Source organism: Ascaphus truei, chromosome 2, assembly GCF_040206685.1.
Source record: "Ascaphus truei isolate aAscTru1 chromosome 2, aAscTru1.hap1, whole genome shotgun sequence".
NCBI classification, from domain to species: Eukaryota; Metazoa; Chordata; class Amphibia; order Anura; family Ascaphidae; genus Ascaphus; species Ascaphus truei.
Window position 1 is genome coordinate 349,158,528 of NC_134484.1, and position 23,616 is coordinate 349,182,143.

The 23,616-nt window shown below is 42.0% G+C and overlaps 1 protein-coding gene across 1 annotated transcript in view; it reads right to left on the reverse strand.

The window, feature by feature from the left end:
- SKAP2 (src kinase associated phosphoprotein 2) overlaps nucleotides 1-23,616 on the reverse strand; it is a 325,224-nt gene that overhangs the window by 35,043 nt on the left and 266,565 nt on the right. Inside the window, exon 11 of the mRNA XM_075586827.1 lies at nucleotides 17,658-17,770. Coding sequence (XP_075442942.1) covers nucleotides 17,658-17,770 — 113 coding nt within the window. The remainder of the gene's footprint in view (nucleotides 1-17,657; nucleotides 17,771-23,616) is intronic.

Genomic DNA, 23,616 nt, shown 5'->3' on the forward strand with positions numbered 1-23,616 from the left:
ATTAATCATAGAAAACATTAGTACTACAATGAACACACTTGTTATTCATTAAATAAATGACAGCCTACTTAACGTTTATACAGTTTGCTTTATATATATATATAGCCCCACCTCCAAAGAGTTAGTTCAAAAATGCAGTTTCTCCCAATAAGACCTAAGGCCCCATGTTTCTCTCATGTGAATTAATCATCTAAATTCAAATTTTAAAATACCTAAGAAGATAAAATAAAAAAATCCTGAACTATAATAAGATAGGGAATTTGGATGAGTGTGATTTTCAGTTATGGAGCATTGTTACTATCTTTCGAATATTTAGTGCTGCAGAGATAGCACACAACTCAAACCTAATCAGATGTACAATTGATACAATCTACAGTAACTATCAATAGCACATACCAAGCCAATTGTAATCTGTGTTATTAAGGGTTCAGCCTCACCTACCAACATGTATTATTATTATTTTACCCAGGATTGAAGCAGGGGTTTCTGGAGCTGAACCACCTTAATTTCAACTCCGGGGACGCCCTGCTTCTGGAGATACTTACCTCCCAAGTAGGTGCTGGTAAGCGCTCTGCTCGGTAACCAAGGATGACGCAGTGCCGCTGTTAAAATCTCCCGCACCCTGCGGGCCAATAGGAAGTCGTGATGTCATCAGGTTCGGCTTCATATTGGCCCACGTGATGTGGCAGCTTTAAACTTTACAGCCCACCTAGCTCAGCTGGAGTGGCTACCGGCACCTATTACGGAGGTAAGTAGCTCCGGAAGCAATTAATGGGTTCAGCTCCGGAGACCCCCTGCTTCAATCCTGGGTAAAAAAAAAATAAAAACACATGTTTAAAAAAGAAACAAAAGGCGCTTGGATTGCTTCTTCAAACTATGAAACTATTTAGTGATAGAAGGACTCCAGCACAGAAGTGTTAAAATATGGAACACTGAAATGGAAGAGAGTGTTAAATGACTGAATGTTTTCACTCTATGACAATTCGATGTGACTATGGGACTGCATTGAATATGAGTGTTTTCTTTTATTCTGTACACTTGATTATTTTCTTGCTCTCTTACAGGATGTCTGTGTTCAGGGTTAAAGCTGCAGATCAAGCAATATCTTATATACTTGTAGCATTTAAAAAAAAAAATACTGTGAATGATATTTGTAATGTATAATAATGTAACAAACATTTTTTGTTTCTCTAGCAACCATTTACGAAGTCACACCCCCTTACTCTTCTGAAATAGGCTCTTGCACCCCCTTTTTGAGATGTGCCCTCCCTCTAGCAGTGCACTAATTGTATCTAGTAACTGCCTGGTCACATCATCTTCCAAACAGACCATTGCATCTTTGGTCCCTTCCTGCTGCACTGACAGCCATTCAATGAACCCCCAAGCCGAATCTTCGCCAATCAAAATTAGCTAATTACAGTACTTATAATTGTGTGGATTGTATTGATGCACATGTAGCCCTGATAGGTTTTGGGCTATTATTCTGTCCTCCTCCTGGCAGTAAAGCCTAGTAAGGGTAGGTTTGCCAGGAGTAATCATGGGGTTTCCCCACTCATGGCAGTGCAGTGAGTCAGATAAGGTAGTGTCATCAAGCCTTGTGTCCAATCAGAGACACAGGGGTGGTGCGTACTGGTTCTGTACTTAATGCACTGTATTTCCTGTATTTAGCCAGTCTGCCTCTACCGTGAGAGAAGCATGGTTTACCCAAACTAAGCTGCCAGGGCTCTGACAGTTTGAGGCCCTACCTTAGGGGAGCGGTGGGAAACCGTTACCTCGTGTCCCACCAGGGGATAAGGGAAGAGCAAGGACCACTCTCGGTGCCCTTTGGCTGGGAGTTGATCCAGGGACATCCTGAGGGTGGATACTCTCTGAGCTGAGACTATCAACTGCTGCTGAATACAGGAAGACCAATAAAGCAACCTGAGTTTTATCATACCGCCTGTCTAAGACTGAAGTCTATTGGGAGGAGGGGGACAGAGATTCTTTTGCAGAGACTTCACCCCATACACCTGGGGGCTGCACAAGATGGAGGCGCTGCACCTGTGAGTACTATTCGGGCACAACCCCAGAAGCCTGTCCTGTCATTCCCCTACAACACCATGCGGGAGACTCAGGTCTCCTGTTACCAGCAGGTATGCGCCACACTAAGCCATGTAACCAGAGTGAGTTTCCCAGAGATAGGCCCAAGATGAGATTGGGTGGGGGAAACAGGGTTACACACATATTAAAGAGAAAAATAAATAAGTAAAAACGGCAGCTTGGACTGCTGGTTTAAATGGTAGCTTGAAAGTATAGTTGCCTTGTTTCTCTCCCTTCGCTGGCAGTCTCGAGTGTCCCAACGCCTTTAATTTTTCTATAACATGTTTGTGCTATTTTCTAATTCCATACAGTATATATTTCTGTAAACATTAACATTACTATTAAGATTATATGAATGAATAAAGCAGCTGTATAGGTTGCTATTAACAGGGCCGCTGACAGAGGGGAGAGCCGGGACAAGTGTACCGGGCCTGTGGGTGCGTACGGCCCGGCTGGACGGCACTGGAAGGTGGGCCGAACTTCTGCATCTGGATGACGGGCCTCTGATTGCGGCCAGGCCCCGGGTCTCTCCAGCTGCTGCGGGCCTCCTGCCGGGGCCTGCCTCTCCCCCCCCCCCGCCAGCGCGCGTCGGAAGCTGTGCCCACCCGGAAGTCGGGCCCAGATTCCAGCTTGCTCCAGCAGGAGAGTGGGAGACCCGACAGGAGGCCCAGCACGAGGTATCTGGGGCGAGCAGGGGCACCAGAGGCCTGGGACCACCCCCAAGGTAAGTGTGTGTTGTATGTATTATTTTGGGGGGGAGGGGTAATGTTGTATGTATTTGGAGGAGGGTAATGTATGTATTTGGGGGGGGGCAGTATTGCATGTATTTGGGGATGGGGGATAGTGTTGCATGTATTTGGGGATGGGGTAGTTTTGCATGTATTTGGGGATTGGTAGGTAGTATTCTATGTATTTGGGGATGGGGGATAGTGTTGTATGTATTTGGGGGGATAGTGTTGTATGTATTTGGGGATGGGGGTAGTATTGTATGCATTTGGGGGGATAGTGTTGTATGTATTTGGGGATGGGGGTAGTGTTGTGGGGCGGGGGTTATGAGGGGATAACTATTGTGGGGAGGGGGATTGTGTGTGTGGTCAGGGGAGGAGGAGGGAATGAATGTGAGGAAGCAGGGGGGATTGAGGGAGCGGGATCAAGTGAGAGGGGAGTAATTGAGTGATAGCAGGGGGAGAGTGTGAGAGGGGGTGTAAGAGAGGGAGTGAGGAAGAGAGAGATAGGGGTGAGGGAGGGAGGGTAAGTGAGGAATAGAGGGGAGAAGCAGTGAGAGAGAGGCGGGAGATAGAAATACATGGTGGAGGGGGGAATAGAGGAGGGGGAGAGTGAGAAGGTGTTAATAACTAGTGGGAAATATAATTGTTTCAATGCTGTATGTAAATGAGATTTAGCCCAACTTGAGGCACTTAATTGTGGGTGTGGTTTATAATGTTTATAAGGTCTCTTTGTGATTGTGTATCTGTATGTACCTGACAGAAGGTGGCGCTCCCCCACGAAAGTTGTGTATTCTGCTGACCAAAAGGGCAAAATAAACGTCGCTTTGCGTTTTCTACTGTACATATTTGTGTTGTGTATCCCTAGTGCTGCAGTATAACTACTTGCTTATTGTATTCTATTTCATAAATTGAAAATAAATCTTTAAAAAATTATGTTTGGCCACTTTGCCCCATTTTTAATAAAGCAGTATCACTACATTATGATAGCACAGTATCACTACATTATGATGGCACAGTATCACTACATTATGATAGCACAGTATCACTACATTATGATGGCACAGTATCACTACATTATGATAGCACAGTATCACTACATTATGATGGCACAGTATCACTACATTATGATAGCACAGTATCACTACATTATGAAGGCACAGTATCACTACATTATGATAGCACAGTATCACTACATTATGATAGCACAGTATCACTACATTATGATGGCACAGTATCACTACATTATGATAGCACAGTATCACTACATTATGATGGCACAGTATCACTACATTATGATGGCACAGTATCACTACATTATGATAGCACAGTATCACTACATTATGATAGCACAGTATCACTACATTATGATAGCTCAGTATCACTACATTATGATGGCACAGTATCACTACATTATGATAGCACAGTATCACTACATTATGATAGCACAGTATCACTACATTATGATAGCTCAGTATCACTACATTATGATGGCTCAGTATCACTACATTATGATAGCACAGTATCACTACATTATGATGGCACAGTATCACTACATTATGATAGCACAGTATCACTACATTATGATAGCACAGTATCACTACATTATGATAGCACAGTATCACTACATTATGATAGCACAATATCACTACATTATGATAGCACAGTATCACTACATTATGATGGCACAGTATCACTACATTATGATGGCACAGTATCACTACATTATGATGGCTCAGTATCACTACATTATGATGGCACAGTATCACTACATTATGATGGCACAGTATCACTACATTATGATAGCACAGTATCACTACATTATGATAGCACAGTATCACTACATTATGATAGCTCAGTATCACTACATTATGATGGCACAGTATCACTACATTATGATGGCACAGTATCACTACATTATGATGGCACAGTATCACTACATTATGATGGCACAGTATCACTACATTATGATGGCACATATCACTAGGGTGACCAGATTTTCAAATGTAAAAACTGGGATACATTAAAAAATATTTATAAAACAAATGAAATAAAACGCCCCCCCCCCCCTTTTTTTGCCTTTTTCCCTCTCCCCCCATCCACCCTCTCCCGCCATCCTCCCTCTCCACCCATCCTCCCTCCTTCCTACCTCTCCCCCTCATCCTCACTTTTTCCTCCCCCCATTCTCTCTCCTCCCTCCCCCATCCTCTCTCCCCCCGCTCCCTCCTCTCTCCCTATGCATCCTCTCATACCCCCCACTCCCTCTCCATCCTCTCCCACCCCACTCCCTCTCCATCCTCTCTCCCCACCCCCACTTCCTCTCCATCCTCTCTCCCCACCCCCACTCCTTCTCCATCCTCTGTCCCCCCACTCTTCTCCATCCTCTCTCCGTTCCCTACTCCCTCTGCACCTCCCCCCTCTCCATCCTATCTTACCCCCACTCCCTCTCCATCCTCTCTCACCCATATATACACACACACACACACACACACACTACACCATATACACACATACCAAACATTAGTTTAACACACAAATACCATACATTAGTTTAACACACATATCATCTACAAATACACATTTATATTCAACATATACAAACACTAAATATACAACATATACATGCACATAATGCATGAAACACACATATGCATTACAAATACACACACTTACCAGCACACACACACACACACCTACCAACACACACACACACACACACACATACACTTACCAACGGACACACGGAACCGGGAGAACTACAGAGGTAGATGTAGTGATACTGTGCTATCATAATGTAGTGATACTGTGCCATCATAATGTAGTGATACTGTGCCATCATAATGTAGTGATACTGTGCCATCATAATGTAGTGATACTGTGCCATCATAATGTAGTGATACTGTGCCATCATAATGTAGTGATGCTGTGCCATCATAATGTAGTGATGCTGTGCCATCATAATGTAGTGATACTGTGCCATCATAATGTAGTGATACTGTGCCATCATAATGTAGTGATACTGTGCTATCATAATGTAGTGATACTGTGCCATCATAATGTAGTGATACTGTGCCATCATAATGTACACTGGCGACACACTTTATTCGAGCTCGGCTAGTCCCACGAATTTGGGTATACCCGGGTGTATTGAGGTTTGTGACTGTTTTCTGCCCGAGTGCATTGAGGTATTTTCCAGGCAGGGATTGAAGCATTTTATTCCCGCTGGCTGCAATACTGCACAGTATATATATATATACTGCATTACAATTCATGAATTTATGCCATCTGGTAGACACGCGAAGCATTGCAGCCTATTAAATCCTAATCATTATCATTTAACAGATCAGCCGCCCGTCAGCCAGGCATGAACCCAGGCTGGGAAGGCAAATGCTACGGGGCTTGTCAGAGGTGAGGAGCGGCGCATTCCAGGTATCTGCCAGGTACATACTGGGTATTTGCTCGAATAAAGTGTGTCGGTGCAGTAGTGATACTGTGCCATCATAATGTAGTGATACTGTGCCATCATAATGTAGTGATACTGTGCCATCATAATGTAGTGATACTGTGCTATCATAATGTAGTGATACTGTGCCATCATAATGTAGTGATACTGTGCTATCATAATGTAGTTATACTGTGCCATCATAATGTAGTGATGCTGTGCTATCATAATGTAGTGATACTGTGCTACCATAATGTAGTGATACTGTGCCATCATAATGTAGTGATACTGTGCCATCATAATGTAGTGATACTGTGCCATCATAATGTAGTGATACTGTGCCATCATAATGTAGTGATACTGTGCCATCATAATGTAGTGATACTGTGCTATTATAATGTAGTGATACTGTGCCATCATAATGTAGTGATACTGTGCCATCATAATGTAGTGATACTGTGCCATCATAATGTAGTGATACTGTGCCATCATAATGTAGTGATACTGTGCCATCATAATGTAGTGATACTGTGCCATCATAATGTAGTGATACTGTGCTATCATAATGTAGTGATACTGTGCTATCATAATGTAGTGATACTGTGCCATCATAATGTAGTGATACTGTGCTATCATAATGTAGTGATACTGTGCTATCATAATGTAGTGATACTGTGCTATCATAATGTAGTGATACTGAGCTATCATAATGTATTGATACTGTGCCATCATAATGTAGTGATACTGTGCCAGCATAATGTAGTGATACTGTGCTATCATAATGTAGTGATGCTGTGCTATCATAATGTAGTGATACTGTGCCATCATAATGTAGTGATACTGTGCCATCATAATGTAGTGATACTGTGCTATCATAATGTAGTGATACTGTGCTATCATAATGTAGTGATACTGTGCCATCATAATGTAGTGATACTGTGCTATCATAATGTAGTGATACTGTGCTATCATAATGTAGTGATGCTGTGCTATCATAGTAGTGATGCTGTGCTATCATAATGTAGTGATACTGTGCTATCATAATGTAGTGATACTGTGCTACCATAATGTAGTGATGCTGTGCTATCATAATGTAGTGATGCTGTGCTATCATAATGTAGTGATACTGTGCTATCATAATGTAGTGATACTGTGCTATCATAATGTAGTGATACTGTGCTATCATAATGTAGTGATACTGTGCTATCATAATGTAGTGATACTGTGCCATCATAATGTAGTGATACTGTGCCATCATAATGTAGTGATACTGTGCTATCATAATGTAGTGATACTGTGCTATCATAATGTAGTGATACTGTGCCATCATAATGTAGTGATACTGTGCCATCATAATGTAGTGATACTGTGCCATCATAATGTAGTGATACTGTGCCATCATAATGTAGTGATACTGTGCCATCATAATGTAGTGATACTGTGCTATCATAATGTAGTGATGCTGTGCCATCATAATGTAGTGATGCTGTGCTATCATAATGTAGTGATACTGTGCTATCATAATGTAGTGATACTGTGCCATCATAATGTAGTGATACTGTGCTATCATAATGTAGTGATACTGTGCCATCATAATGTAGTGATACTGTGCCATCATAATGTAGTGATACTGTGCCATCATAATGTAGTGATACTGTGCCATCATAATGTAGTGATACTGTGCCATCATAATGTAGTGATACTGTGCCATCATAATGTAGTGATACTGTGCCATCATAATGTAGTGATACTGTGCTATCATAATGTAGTGATACTGTGCTACCATAATGTAGTGATACTGTGCCATCATAATGTAGTGATACTGTGCTATCATAATGTAGTGATACTGTGCTATCATAATGTAGTGATACTGTGCCATCATAATGTAGTGATGCTGTGCTATCATAATGTAGTGATGCTGTGCTGTCATAATGTAGTGATACTGTGCTATCATAATGTAGTGATACTGTGCCATCATAATGTAGTGATACTGTGCTATCATAATGTAGTGATACAGTGCCATCATAATGTAGTGATGCTGTGCTATCATAATGTAGTGATACTGTGCCATCATAATGTAGTGATACTGTGCCATCATAATGTAGTGATACTGTGCTACCATAATGTAGTGATACTGAGCCATCATAATGTAGTGATACTGTGCCATCATAATGTAGTGATACTGTGCTATCATAATGTAGTGATACTGTGCTATCATAATGTAGTGATACTGTGCCATCATAATGTAGTGATACTGTGCTATCATAATGTAGTGATACTGTGCTGTCATAATGTAGTGATACTGTGCTACCATAATGTAGTGATACTGTGCCATCATAATGTAGTGATACTGTGCCATCATAATGTAGTGATACTGTGCCATCATAATGTAGTGATACTGTGCCATCATAATGTAGTGATACTGTGCCGTCATAATGTAGTGATACTGTGCCATCATAATGTAGTGATACTGTGCCGTCATAATGTAGTGATACTGTGCCATCATAATGTAGTGATACTGTGCCGTCATAATGTAGTGATACTGTGCCATCATAATGTAGTGATACTGTGCCATCATAATGTAGTGATACTGTGCTATCATAATGTAGTGATACTGTGCCGTCATAATGTAGTGATACTGTACCATCATAATGTAGTGATACTGTGCCATCATAATGTAGTGATACTGTGCTACCATAATGTAGTGATACTGTGCTATCATAATGTAGTGATACTGTGCCATCATAATGTAGTGATACTGTGCTATCATAATGTAGTGATACTGTGCCATCATAATGTAGTGATACTGTGCTATCATAATGTAGTGATACTGTGCTATCATAATGTAGTGATACTGTGCCATCATAATGTAGTGATACTGTGCCATCATAATGTAGTGATACTGTGCCATCATAATGTAGTGATACTGTGCCATCATAATGTAGTGATACTGTGCTATCATAATGTAGTGATACTGTGCCATCATAATGTAGTGATACTGTGCTACCATAATGTAGTGATACTGTGCCACCATAATGTAGTGATACTGTGCCATCATAATGTAGTGATACTGTGCCATCATAATGTAGTGATACTGTGCCATCATAATGTAGTGATACTGTGCCATCATAATGTAGTGATACTGTGCCATCATAATGTAGTGATACTGTGCCATCATAATGTAGTGATACTGTGCTACCATAATGTAGTGATACTGTGCTATCATAATGTAGTGATACTGTGCCTTCATAATGTAGTGATACTGTGCCATCATAATGTAGTGATACTGTGCCATCATAATGTAGTGATACTGTGCCATCATAATGTAGTGATACTGTGCCATCATAATGTAGTGATACTGTGCCATCATAATGTAGTGATGCTGTGCCATCATATTGTAGTGATGCTGTGCTATCATAATGTAGTGATACTGTGCTATCATAATGTAGTGATACTGTGCCATCATAATGTAGTGATACTGTGCTATCATAATGTAGTGATACTGTGCCATCATAATGTAGTGATACTGTGCTATCATAATTTAGTGATACTGTGCCATCATAATGTAGTGATACTGAGCCTTCATAATGTAGTGATACTGTGCTATGATAATGTAGTGATACTGTGCTATCATAATGTAGTGATACTGAGCTATCATAATGTAGTGATACTGTGCCATCATAATGTAGTGATACTGTGCCATCATAATGTAGTGATACTGTGCCATCATATTGTAGTGATGCTGTGCTATCATAATGTAGTGATACTGTGCTACCATAATGTAGTGATACTGTGCTATTATAATGTAGTGATACTGTGCCATCATAATGTAGTGATACTGTGCCATCATAATGTAGTGATGCTGTGCCATCATAATGTAGTGATACTGTGCTACCATAATGTAGTGATACTGTGCCATCATAATGTAGTGATACTGTGCCATCATAATGTAGTGATACTGTGCTATCATAATGTAGTGATACTGTGCTATCATAATGTAGTGATACTGTGCTATCATAATGTAGTGATACTGTGCCATCATAATGTAGGGATACTGTGCTATCATAATGTAGTGATACTGTGCCATCATAATGTAGTGATACTGTGCTATCATAATGTAGTGATACTGTGCCATCATAATGTAGTGATACTGAGCCATCATAATGTAGTGATACTGTGCTGTCATAATGTAGTGATACTGTGCTATCATAATGTAGTGATACTGTGCCATCATAATGTAGTGATACTGTGCCATCATAATGTAGTGATACTGTGCTACCATAATGTAGTGATACTGTGCCATCATAATGTAGTGATACTGTGCCATCATAATGTAGTGATACTGTGCTATCATAATGTAGTGATACTGTGCTATCATAATGTAGTGATACTGTGCCATCATAATGTAGTGATACTGTGCTATCATAATGTAGTGATACTGTGCCATCATAATGTAGTGATACTGTGCTATCATAATGTAGTGATACTGTGCTATCATAATGTAGTGATACTGTGCCATCATAATGTAGTGATACTGTGCCATCATAATGTAGTGATACTGTGCCATCATAATGTAGTGATACTGTGCCATCATAATGTAGTGATACTGTGCCATCATAATGTAGTGATACTGTGCTACCATAATGTAGTGATACTGTGCCACCATAATGTAGTGATACTGTGCCATCATAATGTAGTGATACTGTGCCATCATAATGTAGTGATACTGTGCCATCATAATGTAGTGATACTGTGCCATCATAATGTAGTGATACTGTGCCATCATAATGTAGTGATACTGTGCCATCATAATGTAGTGATACTGTGCTATCATAATGTAGTGATACTGTGCCTTCATAATGTAGTGATACTGTGCCATCATAATGTAGTGATACTGTGCCATCATAATGTAGTGATACTGTGCTATCATAATGTAGTGATACTGTGCTATCATAATGTAGTGATACTGTGCCTTCATAATGTAGTGATACTGTGCCATCATAATGTAGTGATACTGTGCCATCATAATGTAGTGATACTGTGCTATCATAATGTAGTGATACTGTGCCATCATAATGTAGTGATACTGTGCCATCATAATGTAGTGATACTGTGCCATCATAATGTAGTGATACTGTGCCATCATAATGTAGTGATACTGTGCTATCATAATGTAGTGATACTGTGCCTTCATAATGTAGTGATACTGTGCTATCATAATGTAGTGATACTGTGCCATCATAATGTAGTGATACTGTGCCATCATAATGTAGTGATACTGTGCCATCATAATGTAGTGATGCTGTGCCATCATATTGTAGTGATGCTGTGCTATCATAATGTAGTGATACTGTGCTACCATAATGTAGTGATACTGTGCTATCATAATGTAGTGATACTGTGCCATCATAATGTAGTGATACTGTGCTATCATAATGTAGTGATACTGTGCCATCATAATGTAGTGATACTGTGCCATCATAATGTAGTGATGCTGTGCCATCATAATGTAGTGATACTGTGCTACCATAATGTAGTGATACTGTGCCATCATAATGTAGTGATACTGTGCTATCATAATGTAGTGATACTGTGCTATCATAATGTAGTGATACTGTGCTATCATAATGTAGTGATACTGTGCCATCATAATGTAGTGATGCTGTGCCATCATAATGTAGTGATACTGTGCTATCATAATGTAGTGACACTGTGCTATCATAATGTAGTGATACGGTGCTATCATAATGTAGTGATACTGTGCCATCATAATGTAGTGATGCTGTGCCATCATAATGTAGTGATACTGTGCCATCATAATGTAGTGATACTGTGCCATCATAATGTAGTAATACTGTGCCATCATAATGTAGTGATACTGTGCCATCATAATGTAGTGATACTGTGCCATCATAATGTAGTGATACTGTGCCATCATATTGTAGTGATGCTGTGCTATCATAATGTAGTGATACTGTGCTACCATAATGTAGTGATACTGTGCTATCATAATGTAGTGATACTGTGCCATCATAATGTAGTGATACTGTGCCATCATAATGTAGTGATACTGTGCCATCATAATGTAGTGATACTGTGCCATCATAATGTAGTGATACTGTGCTATCATAATGTAGTGATACTGTGCCATCATAATGTAGTGATACTGTGCTATCATAATGTAGTGATACTGTGCCATCATAATGTAGTGATACTGTGCCATCATAATGTAGTGATACTGTGCCATCATAATGTAGTGATACTGTGCCATCATAATGTAGTGATACTGTGCCATCATAATGTAGTGATACTGTGCTACCATAATGTAGTGATACTGTGCCACCATAATGTAGTGATACTGTGCCATCATAATGTAGTGATACTGTGCTATCATAATGTAGTGATACTGTGCTATCATAATGTAGTGATACTGTGCTATCATAATGTAGTGATACTGTGCTATCATAATGTAGTGATACTGTGCTATCATAATGTAGTGATACTGTGCCATCATAATGTAGTGATGCTGTGCCATCATAATGTAGTGATACTGTGCCATCATAATGTAGTGATACTGTGCCATCATAATGTAGTGATACTGTGCCATCATAATGTAGTGATACTGTGCTACCATAATGTAGTGATACTGTGCCATCATAATGTAGTGATACTGTGCCATCATAATGTAGTGATACTGTGCCGTCATAATGTAGTGATACTGTGCCATTATAATGTAGTGATACTGTGCTGTCATAATGTAGTGATACTGTGCCATCATAATGTAGTGATACTGTGCTATCATAATGTAGTGATACTGTGCCATCATAATGTAGTGATACTGTGCCATCATAATGTAGTGATACTGTGCTATCATAATGTAGTGATACTGTGCCATCATAATGTAGTGATACTGTGCCATCATAATGTAGTGATACTGTGCTGTCATAATGTAGTGATACTGTGCCATCATAATGTAGTGATACTGTGCTATCATAATGTAGTGATACTGTGCTATCATAATGTAGTGATACTGTGCCATCATAATGTAGTGATACTGTGCTATCATAATGTAGTGATACTGTGCTATCATAATGTAGTGATACTGTGCCATCATAATGTAGTGATACTGTGCTATCATAATGTAGTGATACTGTGCTATCATAATGTAGTGATACTGTGCCATCATAATGTAGTGATACTGTGCCATCATAATGTAGTGATACTGTGCTATCATAATGTAGTGATACTGTGCTATCATAATGTAGTGATACTGTGTTATCATAATGTAGTGATACTGTGCTATCATAATGTAGTGATACTGTGCCATCATAATGTAGTGATACTGTGCTATCATAATGTAGTGATACTGTGCCATCATAATGCTGTGCACAGTATCACTACATTATGATGGCACAGTATCACTACATTATGATGGCACAGTATCACTACATTATGATGGCACAGTATCACTACATTATGATGGCACAGTATCACTACATTATGATGGCTCAGTATCACTACATTATGATGGCACAGTATCACTACATTATGATAGCACAGTATCACTACATTATTATAGCACAGTATCACTACATTATGATGGCACAGTATCACTACATTATGATAGCACAGTATCACTACATTATGATAGCACAGTATCACTACATTATGATGGCACATGATCACTACATTATGATAGCACAGTATCACTACATTATGATAGCACAGTATCACTACATTATGATAGCACAGTATCACTACATTATGATGGCACAGTATCACTACATTATGATGGCACAGTATCACTACATTATGATAGCACAGTATCACTACATTATGATAGCACAGTATCACTACATTATGATAGCACAGTATCACTACATTATGATAGCACAGTATCACTACATTATGATGGCACAGCATCACTACATTATGATAGCACAGTATCACTACATTATGATAGCACAGTATCACTACATTATGATAGCACAGTATCACTACATTATGATAGCACAGTATCACTACATTATGATGGCACAGTATCACTACATTATGATGGCACAGTATCACTACATTATGATGGCACAGTATCACTAGGGTGACCAGATTTTCAAATGTAAAAACTGGGACACATTAAAAAATATTTTTAAAACAAATAAAATAAAATGCCCCCCCCCCTTTTTTTGCTTTTTTCCCTCTCCCCCCATCCACCCTCTCCCGCCACCCTCCCTCTCCACACATCCTCCCTCCTTCCTACCTCTCCCCCTCATCCTCACTTTTTCCTCCCCCCATTCTCTCTCCTCCCTCCCCCATCCTCTCTCCCCCCGCTCCCTCCTCTCTCCCTATGCATCCTCTCATACCCCCCACTCCCTCTCCATCCTCTCCCACCCCACTCCCTCTCCATCCTCTCTCCCCACCCCCACTTCCTCTCCATCCTCTCTCCCCACCCCCACTCCTTCTCCATCCTCTGTCCCCCCACTCTTCTCCATCCTCTCTCCTTTCCCTACTCCCTCTGCACCTCCCCCCCTCTCCATCCTATCTTACCCCCACTCCCTCTCCATCCTCTCTCACACCCATATATACACACACACACACACACACACACACACACACACACTACACCATATACACACATACCAAACATTAGTTTAACACACAAATACCATACATTAGTTTAACACACATACCATCTACAAATACACATTTATATTCAACATATACAAACACTAAATATACAACATATACATGCACATAATGCATGAAACACACATATGCATTACAAATACACACACTTACCAGCACACACACACACACACACCTACCAACACACACACACACACACACACACACACATATACTTACCAACGGACACACGGAACCGGGAGAACTACAGAGGAGCAACTCTAAGCAGCAGCTCAAATCAGGAGTTCTCTGCAGCGCCACCTATTGCCCCGAAGCTGTAGCAGCCAACAAAACTCTGCTCTCCTCCTCCCTCCTACCAACTACAGCTGTTCTTATCTGATCGGCTACGCGCTGTGCCGCCGGCATCCTCCTCTGATCTCCTCCAACCTCCGCTCTCCTCCTACCCACCCAAACCGATAGGACACCTCACTAATAACCGGGACGGTTCCAGCTAAACCGGGACATTTTCACAATTTTTGGACAGCTCACTAAAAACCGGTACTAGAGAGCAACAAACCGTGTAATAGCTCTAAGAGCACGTGTAATGGGTGTCAAGCAGGGCAAAATCAATGTTGAATGATAAATGGAGTTGACACCGGGATGAGGGGTTATGGACTGAAATAGTATGACAAGCGCTGGATAACGGGTCAAGCAAGAGAGGGCTATATGCATTTAGGAACAAGAGGTACTTACTCAGTCCCAAGCCCTGGCCAAGTTGTGCCGGGTGTGGAGTCCACGCGACTCACCAGATCACCTCTCTGCTCGCCCTGCTTACAGCTCCAGTCCTGACGCTGTGAATGTGGAAGCGTCTCCCTCTGTGTCTGCGGCTGCATCCGCATCCGGTGGTGAACGCTGATCCCGTCACGTGACAGCAGAGAAGGGGAAGGATCGGTGGTCCATCCGCTCCAAAAAAAATATAGAACTCACCAGCAGAGAAATTAAAAACACTAATTTATTAAACTACATAAAATCAAAGTAACAAACAGCACAAAAAAAATCTCTCCCACGCGTTTCACGCCTACTGTGGCGCTTTTTAAAAAAAAAGCGCCACAGTAGGCGTGAAACGCGTGGGAGAGATTTTTTGTGCTGTTTGTTACTTTGATTTTATGTAGTTTAATAAATTAGTGTTTTTAATTTCTCTGCTGGTGAGTTCTATATTTTTTTTGGAGCGGATGGACCATCGATCCTTCCCCTTCTCTGCTGTCACTAAAAACCGGTACTGTCCCAGCTAAACCGGGACATCTGGTCACCGTAAGTATCACTACATTATGATGGCACAGTATCACTACATTATGATGGCACAGTATCACTACATTATGATGGCACAGTATCACTACATTATGATGGCACTTCCATCACTTGGCTCTCATCCCTTTGCAGTAAATAACAGTAACATAGAGCTTCTGTATATCTCAAGTTTTAATTTCCACATTTTGTTGCAATTTTTGTGAAAATGTTGCAACTAGCATATTTTCAGGGGGGGGGGGATTTAATGGAAAACAGTGGAGTGGGGACATTTTATATTCTTCACCTATTTATCTTTTATCTTTATTTTAAAATAAAGTTCAAACATAATAATTTGAGGCATATGTTTCACTAATCTTACGAAACAAAATTAGGTCATGTGACGTTGCATATCAGGTTCACATGACCCTACAATTTATGGGGGGTGAACTTTGTTTCGATTAGAAACTACAAATTTTACAGGAGATTTCACACCCTTTTTTAACAGTTTACACATCTCTAGTTAGTACAGTAGGTCTGAGTTGGTTTTGGTTTACTATTAGTCTGGTCCTAATCAGTATGGGAAAGCCGGCATTGACAGCTACATACTTTGCTACATATGTAGAATAGCCAGAGAAGATGGCACTGCTGCTTCAACATTGATTTCCAATAGTGATTTCATGCATGACAGCAGTGTTCTCTAAAGCATAATTAATGTGCAATTTTCTCACAAACCATTGGAAGAAGCAGTTAAATGCTACATCAAAATAATAGGCTTCATCATCAAATCTAGTTGTCAAAAGCAAGTAAAAGAAATATTGTGTGTGATTATACCGTATGATAGAGTGCAAATCTAGCGCTAAGTAGTCGTAAAACCAGTCAATTCATGATAAAAAGGTCCAGTGCATTGTGACATCCATTTCAAAACATATACTGCATATGTGCGTATATATATATATATATAGAGAGACAGAGAGAGAGAGAGAGAGAGAGAGAGAGAGAGAGAGAGAGACAGAGAGAGAGACAGAGACAGAGACAGAGACAGAGACAGAGACAGAGACAGAGAGAGAGAGAGAGAGAGAGCTGTGATCTTAAATGACCTCTAATGTGCTTCCCATTAGTGAAAATAATTTCTAATCAGTATCATCTATTTAAAAAAGGAAGCTAAAACATAATGTAAAATGCAGTGGTGGGCAATGTGGACATTCATCCTATAATAATTGTTTATTATAAAGGCTAGACGTTGGATTCCAGCCAAATCATGAGGCATGCATAAACATACTTTTAAGTTGATTCCTGTTATTAGGTTACGTTTTCAAATTTGATTGTGTTTCACTGACAAAGTAATTCATTATTGTGACCCTAAAGACAATTTTCAGAATTAGATGGAACTTTAGGTGGCACACAAAGTACCGCTGAGGACGCCAATTTTATTCTCTCATGGCTCTGTGCAAACAATGGCTGTTTACACTGATTTTACATAACAGTGGTTTTGTGTAACATACCTTGCTCAGAATGTATATGACATCACCATGCTTAAAGGATAATTCATCGGGCTTATCACCTGTGCAATCCCACAAACCTCTGTAGAAATTGGCATATTCAGTGTTGTTCCTTCCTGGGGAAATGAAGAAATCGAGCATTACACAAGTTATAATAATATACATTTTTCATACAGCAGTTTTCTCCTAAAGGGACACACAATTACAGTACAGCGCATGGGACGCAGCAAAGAAGTTTAACAGGCACAGGTCCCTGCCCAGGTGAGCTTACAATCTCTGATTTTGGTGCCTGACGGACAGGGAGATAAAGTGACTTTCCCAAGGTCACCAGGAGCTTACAACAGGATTTGAACCAGGTTGCCCTGCTTCATCATTCACCCACACTCAGTCAGTGTCTTTACACTGAGCCGCTCCTTCTCCAAGTTATGATGATGCGACAAGTATTAGCAATTTAATCAGCAATTTTTGTTAGGCTTCCTCATTTGGAGCCTTGTAACTTCCAAGAAAGTGTTCCATTATCACAGAAGCCCTTGCAGCATGTGGAAATAAGTACAATCAGCAGCGGATTTCCAGATCCGCCGCCCCATACCTGGTGCCGCCTCTTCCGTGCTGCCGCCCTCCACCTTCTTCAAAATCGCAGTGTCAAATGATGCTGCGGACGTCACTAACACGACGTCACACAATGTCTTTTGCCAGCGACGTCATTTGCCGCTGCGATGTCATGTTGCCATGGCAACGAGAAGCCGTGTAACATGAATGAGGGGGATGGAAGCGGTGAAGCTGAGAAAAGATGAAGTGCAGACATGAAAAGGGTTTGTAAATGAAGGGATGAACTCTTTTGCTACAGGGGGGTTTGCATCAAATTTCCCTGCTGCTTCTATGGTAGTGAATGGGTTAATAAAAGGTAGGTATAAAAAGGGGTTGAGGTAAGGGGCGGAGGAGTTAAGGAGAAAGGTAAGTAATTTTTGGGGGAAGGGCAGTTGAGAGTTGAAGGAGGAAGTAAGAGTCCCGGGAGGGTGGGGGGGTCGGGAAGGGTAAAAGGGGAAGTAAATGTTCTATTACCCTGCTTGTGGAAGGATGGGGAGGGGGGATGAAGAAGAGGGGTTAAGGATTCCAGGGGATAAGGGGAGGATGGAGTTAAGAGTCCCAGGTGGGGAAGGTAAGAAGGGGTGGTTAACGATCCCAGGGGGGAGTGGGAGGCAGGAGTCCCAGGCAGGGAGGATGGGGTTAAGAGTCCCAGGCAGCGAGGATGGGGTTAATGGTCCCAGGCAGGGAGGATGGGGTTAAGAACCCCACAGGGACTCAATCAAAGACGTGATCAACTGTTAAAATCCAAATGTAAGCACAAAGAGCAGCTTAGGTGTGGCTTCGTAACACACTTACACGCACCTGCTCCTTTCCTTGTGACAAAAGTCCCTCCCCTTTTTAACTTGTTTATTAATGACCTTGAGGTTGGCATAGACAGCAAAGTCTCCATCTTTGCTGACGACACTAAATTGTGTAAGGGAGTAGAATCAGAGCAGGATGTAATTTCTCTCCAGAAAGACTTGGAGAGACTGGAAATTTGAGCAGGTAAATGGCAGATGAGGTTTAATACAGATAAATGTAAGGTTATGCATTTGGAAAAAAGAATAAACAGGCAATTTATAAATTAAATGGGGATAAATTGGGGGAATCCTTGATGGAGAAGGATTTAGGAGTGCTTGTAGACAGCAGGTTTAGCAACAGTGCCCAATGTCATGCAGTAGCTGCAAAGACAGACAAGATCTTATCTTGTATTAAACGGGCAAAGGATGGAAGGGAAGTATACATAATTATGCCCCTTTATAAAGCATTAGGAAGACCACACCTTGAATATGGAGTACAATTTTGGGCATCACTCTTTAGAAAATACATTATGGACCTAGAGAGATTGCAGAGAAGAGTCACCAAATTAATAAAGGGGAAGGACATTCTAGCTTATGAGGAGAGGCTAGCTAAATTAGATTTATTTACATTAGAAAAGAGGCGTCTAAGAGGGGATATGATAACTATATACAAGTATATTCAGGGACAATACAAGCAGTGATGTACCTAGACATGCACGTGCCCCCGGGCAAACATTTTTTCAGGGCCCCATTATAAGTGAACATATTCCGTAGATTCAGGAGAAAAAATTGCCTCGATTTAAATTGGAGGATATCTCTCCTCATCATCTCTTCCCCATAGACACCATTAACTGATTGATTATTTAGCACTCATCCTTTCACAAGCAGGGTAATAGATTGTTCTTCTCATGCAAATGCCACAATCAGTATTCAGTATGACATACAATTAATACTCCACTTGCCTTTGTGATAAAAAAATATGCGGGGCGTGGCTTGGAGCCGAACCAAGATGGCTGTGTGATGCTATAGCACCACAAAGAGGGATCAAACATCTATATCCATCCTGGCCCATACTTCGCCAAATTAATTGGTCTTATTCAAATCCAAATAGCCCACGAAGCGCTGCATATTTCGAAGTCATAAATACACATATATGACATTAATTGGACATTGCATGAATAACCTGGTGATTTGAGGCCTCCCAGACAGAACAGCAAGTTGCAGCCCCCGAGCAGAGCCCCTTCAAGGATCGTGGCCCGGTATCCATTTCTCCCCTGGCATCCCCAGCTCGCAGGGGGCAAGAGCTATCATAAGGGCAAACTCACAGGAGGGAGAATTTGGTGTGTAGCCCGTGGACTATTAGCCTGAGGCAGCACAAGGCTTTGGAGCGGCTGGTTGGCATCCAAAATGGCTGCCACTGCCCTATAACGGAGAGGGAGCAGAGCTCCGGGCATACCTTCCCCCGGCCGGGGGTCAGTCAGAGAGCGCCTCTCTGTACCTCCCTCCACCTGTCAACTCCACTGTGAGAGGGGGGACTGGGGCTACCGGCAAAGCATAAGGAGGTGGTGCAGGGCCCTGGTGCAGCTGCAGGCTGCCTAAAATGGCCGCTTTGTAAGGGAGAGGGGGCTGAGTGCCGGATTTACCTTCTCTTGGCCGGCGGCCGTTCGGTGTGAGCCGTACCGATCTACCCCCTGCTTACCTGCGTTCCCTCCGCTTCCCTCCGCCTTCCTGTGCCCCCGCTGTGAAGGCTGGGCAGAGCTGCTGCCGGGAGTGGAGCGGCCTGGCCCCCTGCGTTTCAGCCTGCGTGTCGGCCAAATCCAAGATGGCCGCCGCAGCTCTGATTTAAAGACACAGCTCCCCACAGGAAAAAAATAAATAAATAAACAGAAAAAAAACAAAGCAGCTTCAACCTTGCATGGGGCTTGCAGGGTACAGGAGGGGGGCCAGGGCGGTGGAGGGAGCGGGGAGAGGAGAGGAGGGAGCTCTGTGGAGGTGGAGAGGGAGAGGTGCCCGTGTGTTCCAGCCTGCAACTCAGAGGTGTTCCAAAATGGCCGCCGTCGGCCAGAGTTAAAGGCACAGAACACACAAACATATGCAACCACTGGAAAATTGAAAAACAGGGCTCTGAGTTGTTCTCCAATACACTCTCTCCCCATCCCTAATCCTAATAATAAAAAAAAATGTGAATGATCATGGTGCTTCAGGAATGAGGGGGTTTATGTCAATGTAAAAAGAAAAAACGAAACTTACATCACCCAAACAATATCAGCTTCAACTATATGCCAACGACCAACAACAATAAATATGCCACCTACCAAAACACCAAAAAAAAAATCCGCGGGAGGCCGCACTCTTCTTTAAAAAACCAAAGACAGGAACTAAAGATCAAGACGCGTCTATCGCTGGCGAAGATGCAGAACCAGAACCTGACTCTGAAGAAGAGACAGATACTCCGCTTACTCGCAAAGAAATGCTGCTGTTTGTGCAAGACATTAAAAGCTCCTTCCGCTCCGAAATGCAGAGTTTCCGTCATAGTGACAGAGAGGAAATAGCGTCTATAGGAGACCGTATCGTGGACTTGGAGGAGAAAGTGGACACCACCGCCTCTGCCCAGGAGACCCAAGCCCAAGAAATCCACGAATTAAAAACACAAGTTAAAACAATTTTCGAAAAATTGGAAGACACAGAAAACCGATCAAGACGCAACAATCTGCGGATCAGTGGGGTCCAGGAAGAAGTGGACAATGCTCAACTGGACGCATATCTCATCCAGCTCTTTGGGTCTCTGCTACCAGAAATGTCGGAAGACAAACTCCAGATGGACAGAGCACATAGACTGCCTAGACCTAGAGGCCTGGACCCAAAAAAAACACTAGATGTGATTACACGTCTACACTACTTTCGTAGTAAAGAGGAGATACTGAGAGCCGCTAGATCTGCTCCACGGATAGAACAAGACAACGTTCAGCTTCTAATTTTACCAGATTTGGCTCAAATCACGTTGAACAAGCGTAAAATGTTCGCACAGATCACAAACACACTGAGAAACAATAAAATACGCTACCGTTGGGGTTTTCCGTGCAAGATAATATTTATCTACCAAGAACAAACACATATATTTCTCTCTCCAGAAGAAGGCGAAGAGAAATTGAGAGCAATGGTTCTCCTTGAGCCAGAGGAAATGGAGGCCTCCCAGCGGACTCAGCCCCCAAATAAACAACAACGCCCAACATGGGTAAAGACCCCAACTCCACGAAAAGAAAAGAACCAGCCCGCTTGAAATTTGGAGCTGATCACTCATTGAGTTTCCAGTTAATTCTACAGACTGTCGGAATGTTGTTCGGAACATAAGGCACAGCTGAACTTGTCGCTTACTCCAGATATGCTCTTTTTCTTGAACAGGAGTGGAGACACCTGGCGTCAATTCGCTAACTCGAACCACTCTCAAAGACCAAGGCAATCTGGTTATCAAGAATCTCCCGAAGATAACTTCCCATACTGTGAAAGGTTTTAGTTTTAAAATACAGGCTACCACGATGGTTGCTTTGGAAATGTTTTTTCAAAACTGACTGTGTTTCTAAATGGACTGAAAGTCTCAAAGCACCTAGAAACTGATAGACAGCCTGATCTAAGTTGAATGTTTCGTGCAGTTGACACATGTTGGCCCAAGTTGGGGGTTTTCGGGCTCGGTCCCCGGGGGCCGTCGGCGGGCCGGCTTCTGTGGGTGTCCCTGCTTCGGTGCGGGTGGCTCGGACGGTGGCTCTGTCTTTGACTGGGTCGCTCGATGGGCCGCCTGGGCTGGAGGGCATCCCGCTGGTGGCTCTTGGGGCCTGGGTTTGGACACCCTGGGCCTAATTCGAAACCGTTTCCTAGGTAAAAGTATGTCCTGGTTGCAGGATATCTATGTTATTTATTTTTTGCACTGTTCCGTTTGTGTCTCTCTTCCCCTATAGACTAAACATAGATTTTGAGATGGCCGAGCACTGGATGCCAGTCTGATCTACTCAATGTGAGAAAGCTAAGGAAAAATAAGGTGATGTAAATAGTTACGATGTTTCATTTCCCCCTTGTTTTTCTGTATCCTGAGGTGTAATACTACACATACAATCCACCCCGTACTTTCCGGGGTGTTGCTTTTGCTTTTGATCTCTGAAGATTTGGCTCCCAAACACAGGAGCACTGTGGCATTAAGCTGTTGGGCTGCGACCCGCCCCCCACAGGTTCGCGCATCCCGTGACTGCGATACACTCGCATCACGGGACCTGAAATGGTTGGTCCCCCCAAACACAGTTTGGAAACCGGGGTCCTCTTTTTACTCTACCCTACCTTGTCCACCCCCACCCACACCCATTTCTACAAGCATTTGTTACTGCAGAAAGTTAATATGTGTATCTCTCAAGGTGTATGTTCACGACACAGACTGTTTATAATAGTTAAGATTCTGTTTCTTCTGCCATATATAAGTCATCACTCTGTTCACCTGTATCATAAACCTTTGAAGCATCACTATGCCGATTAATATAATTTCCCAAAACACCAAGGGCCTCAATACCCCCGTAAGAGACGAATAGCCCTTTCAGAGGCTAAGAGACTAG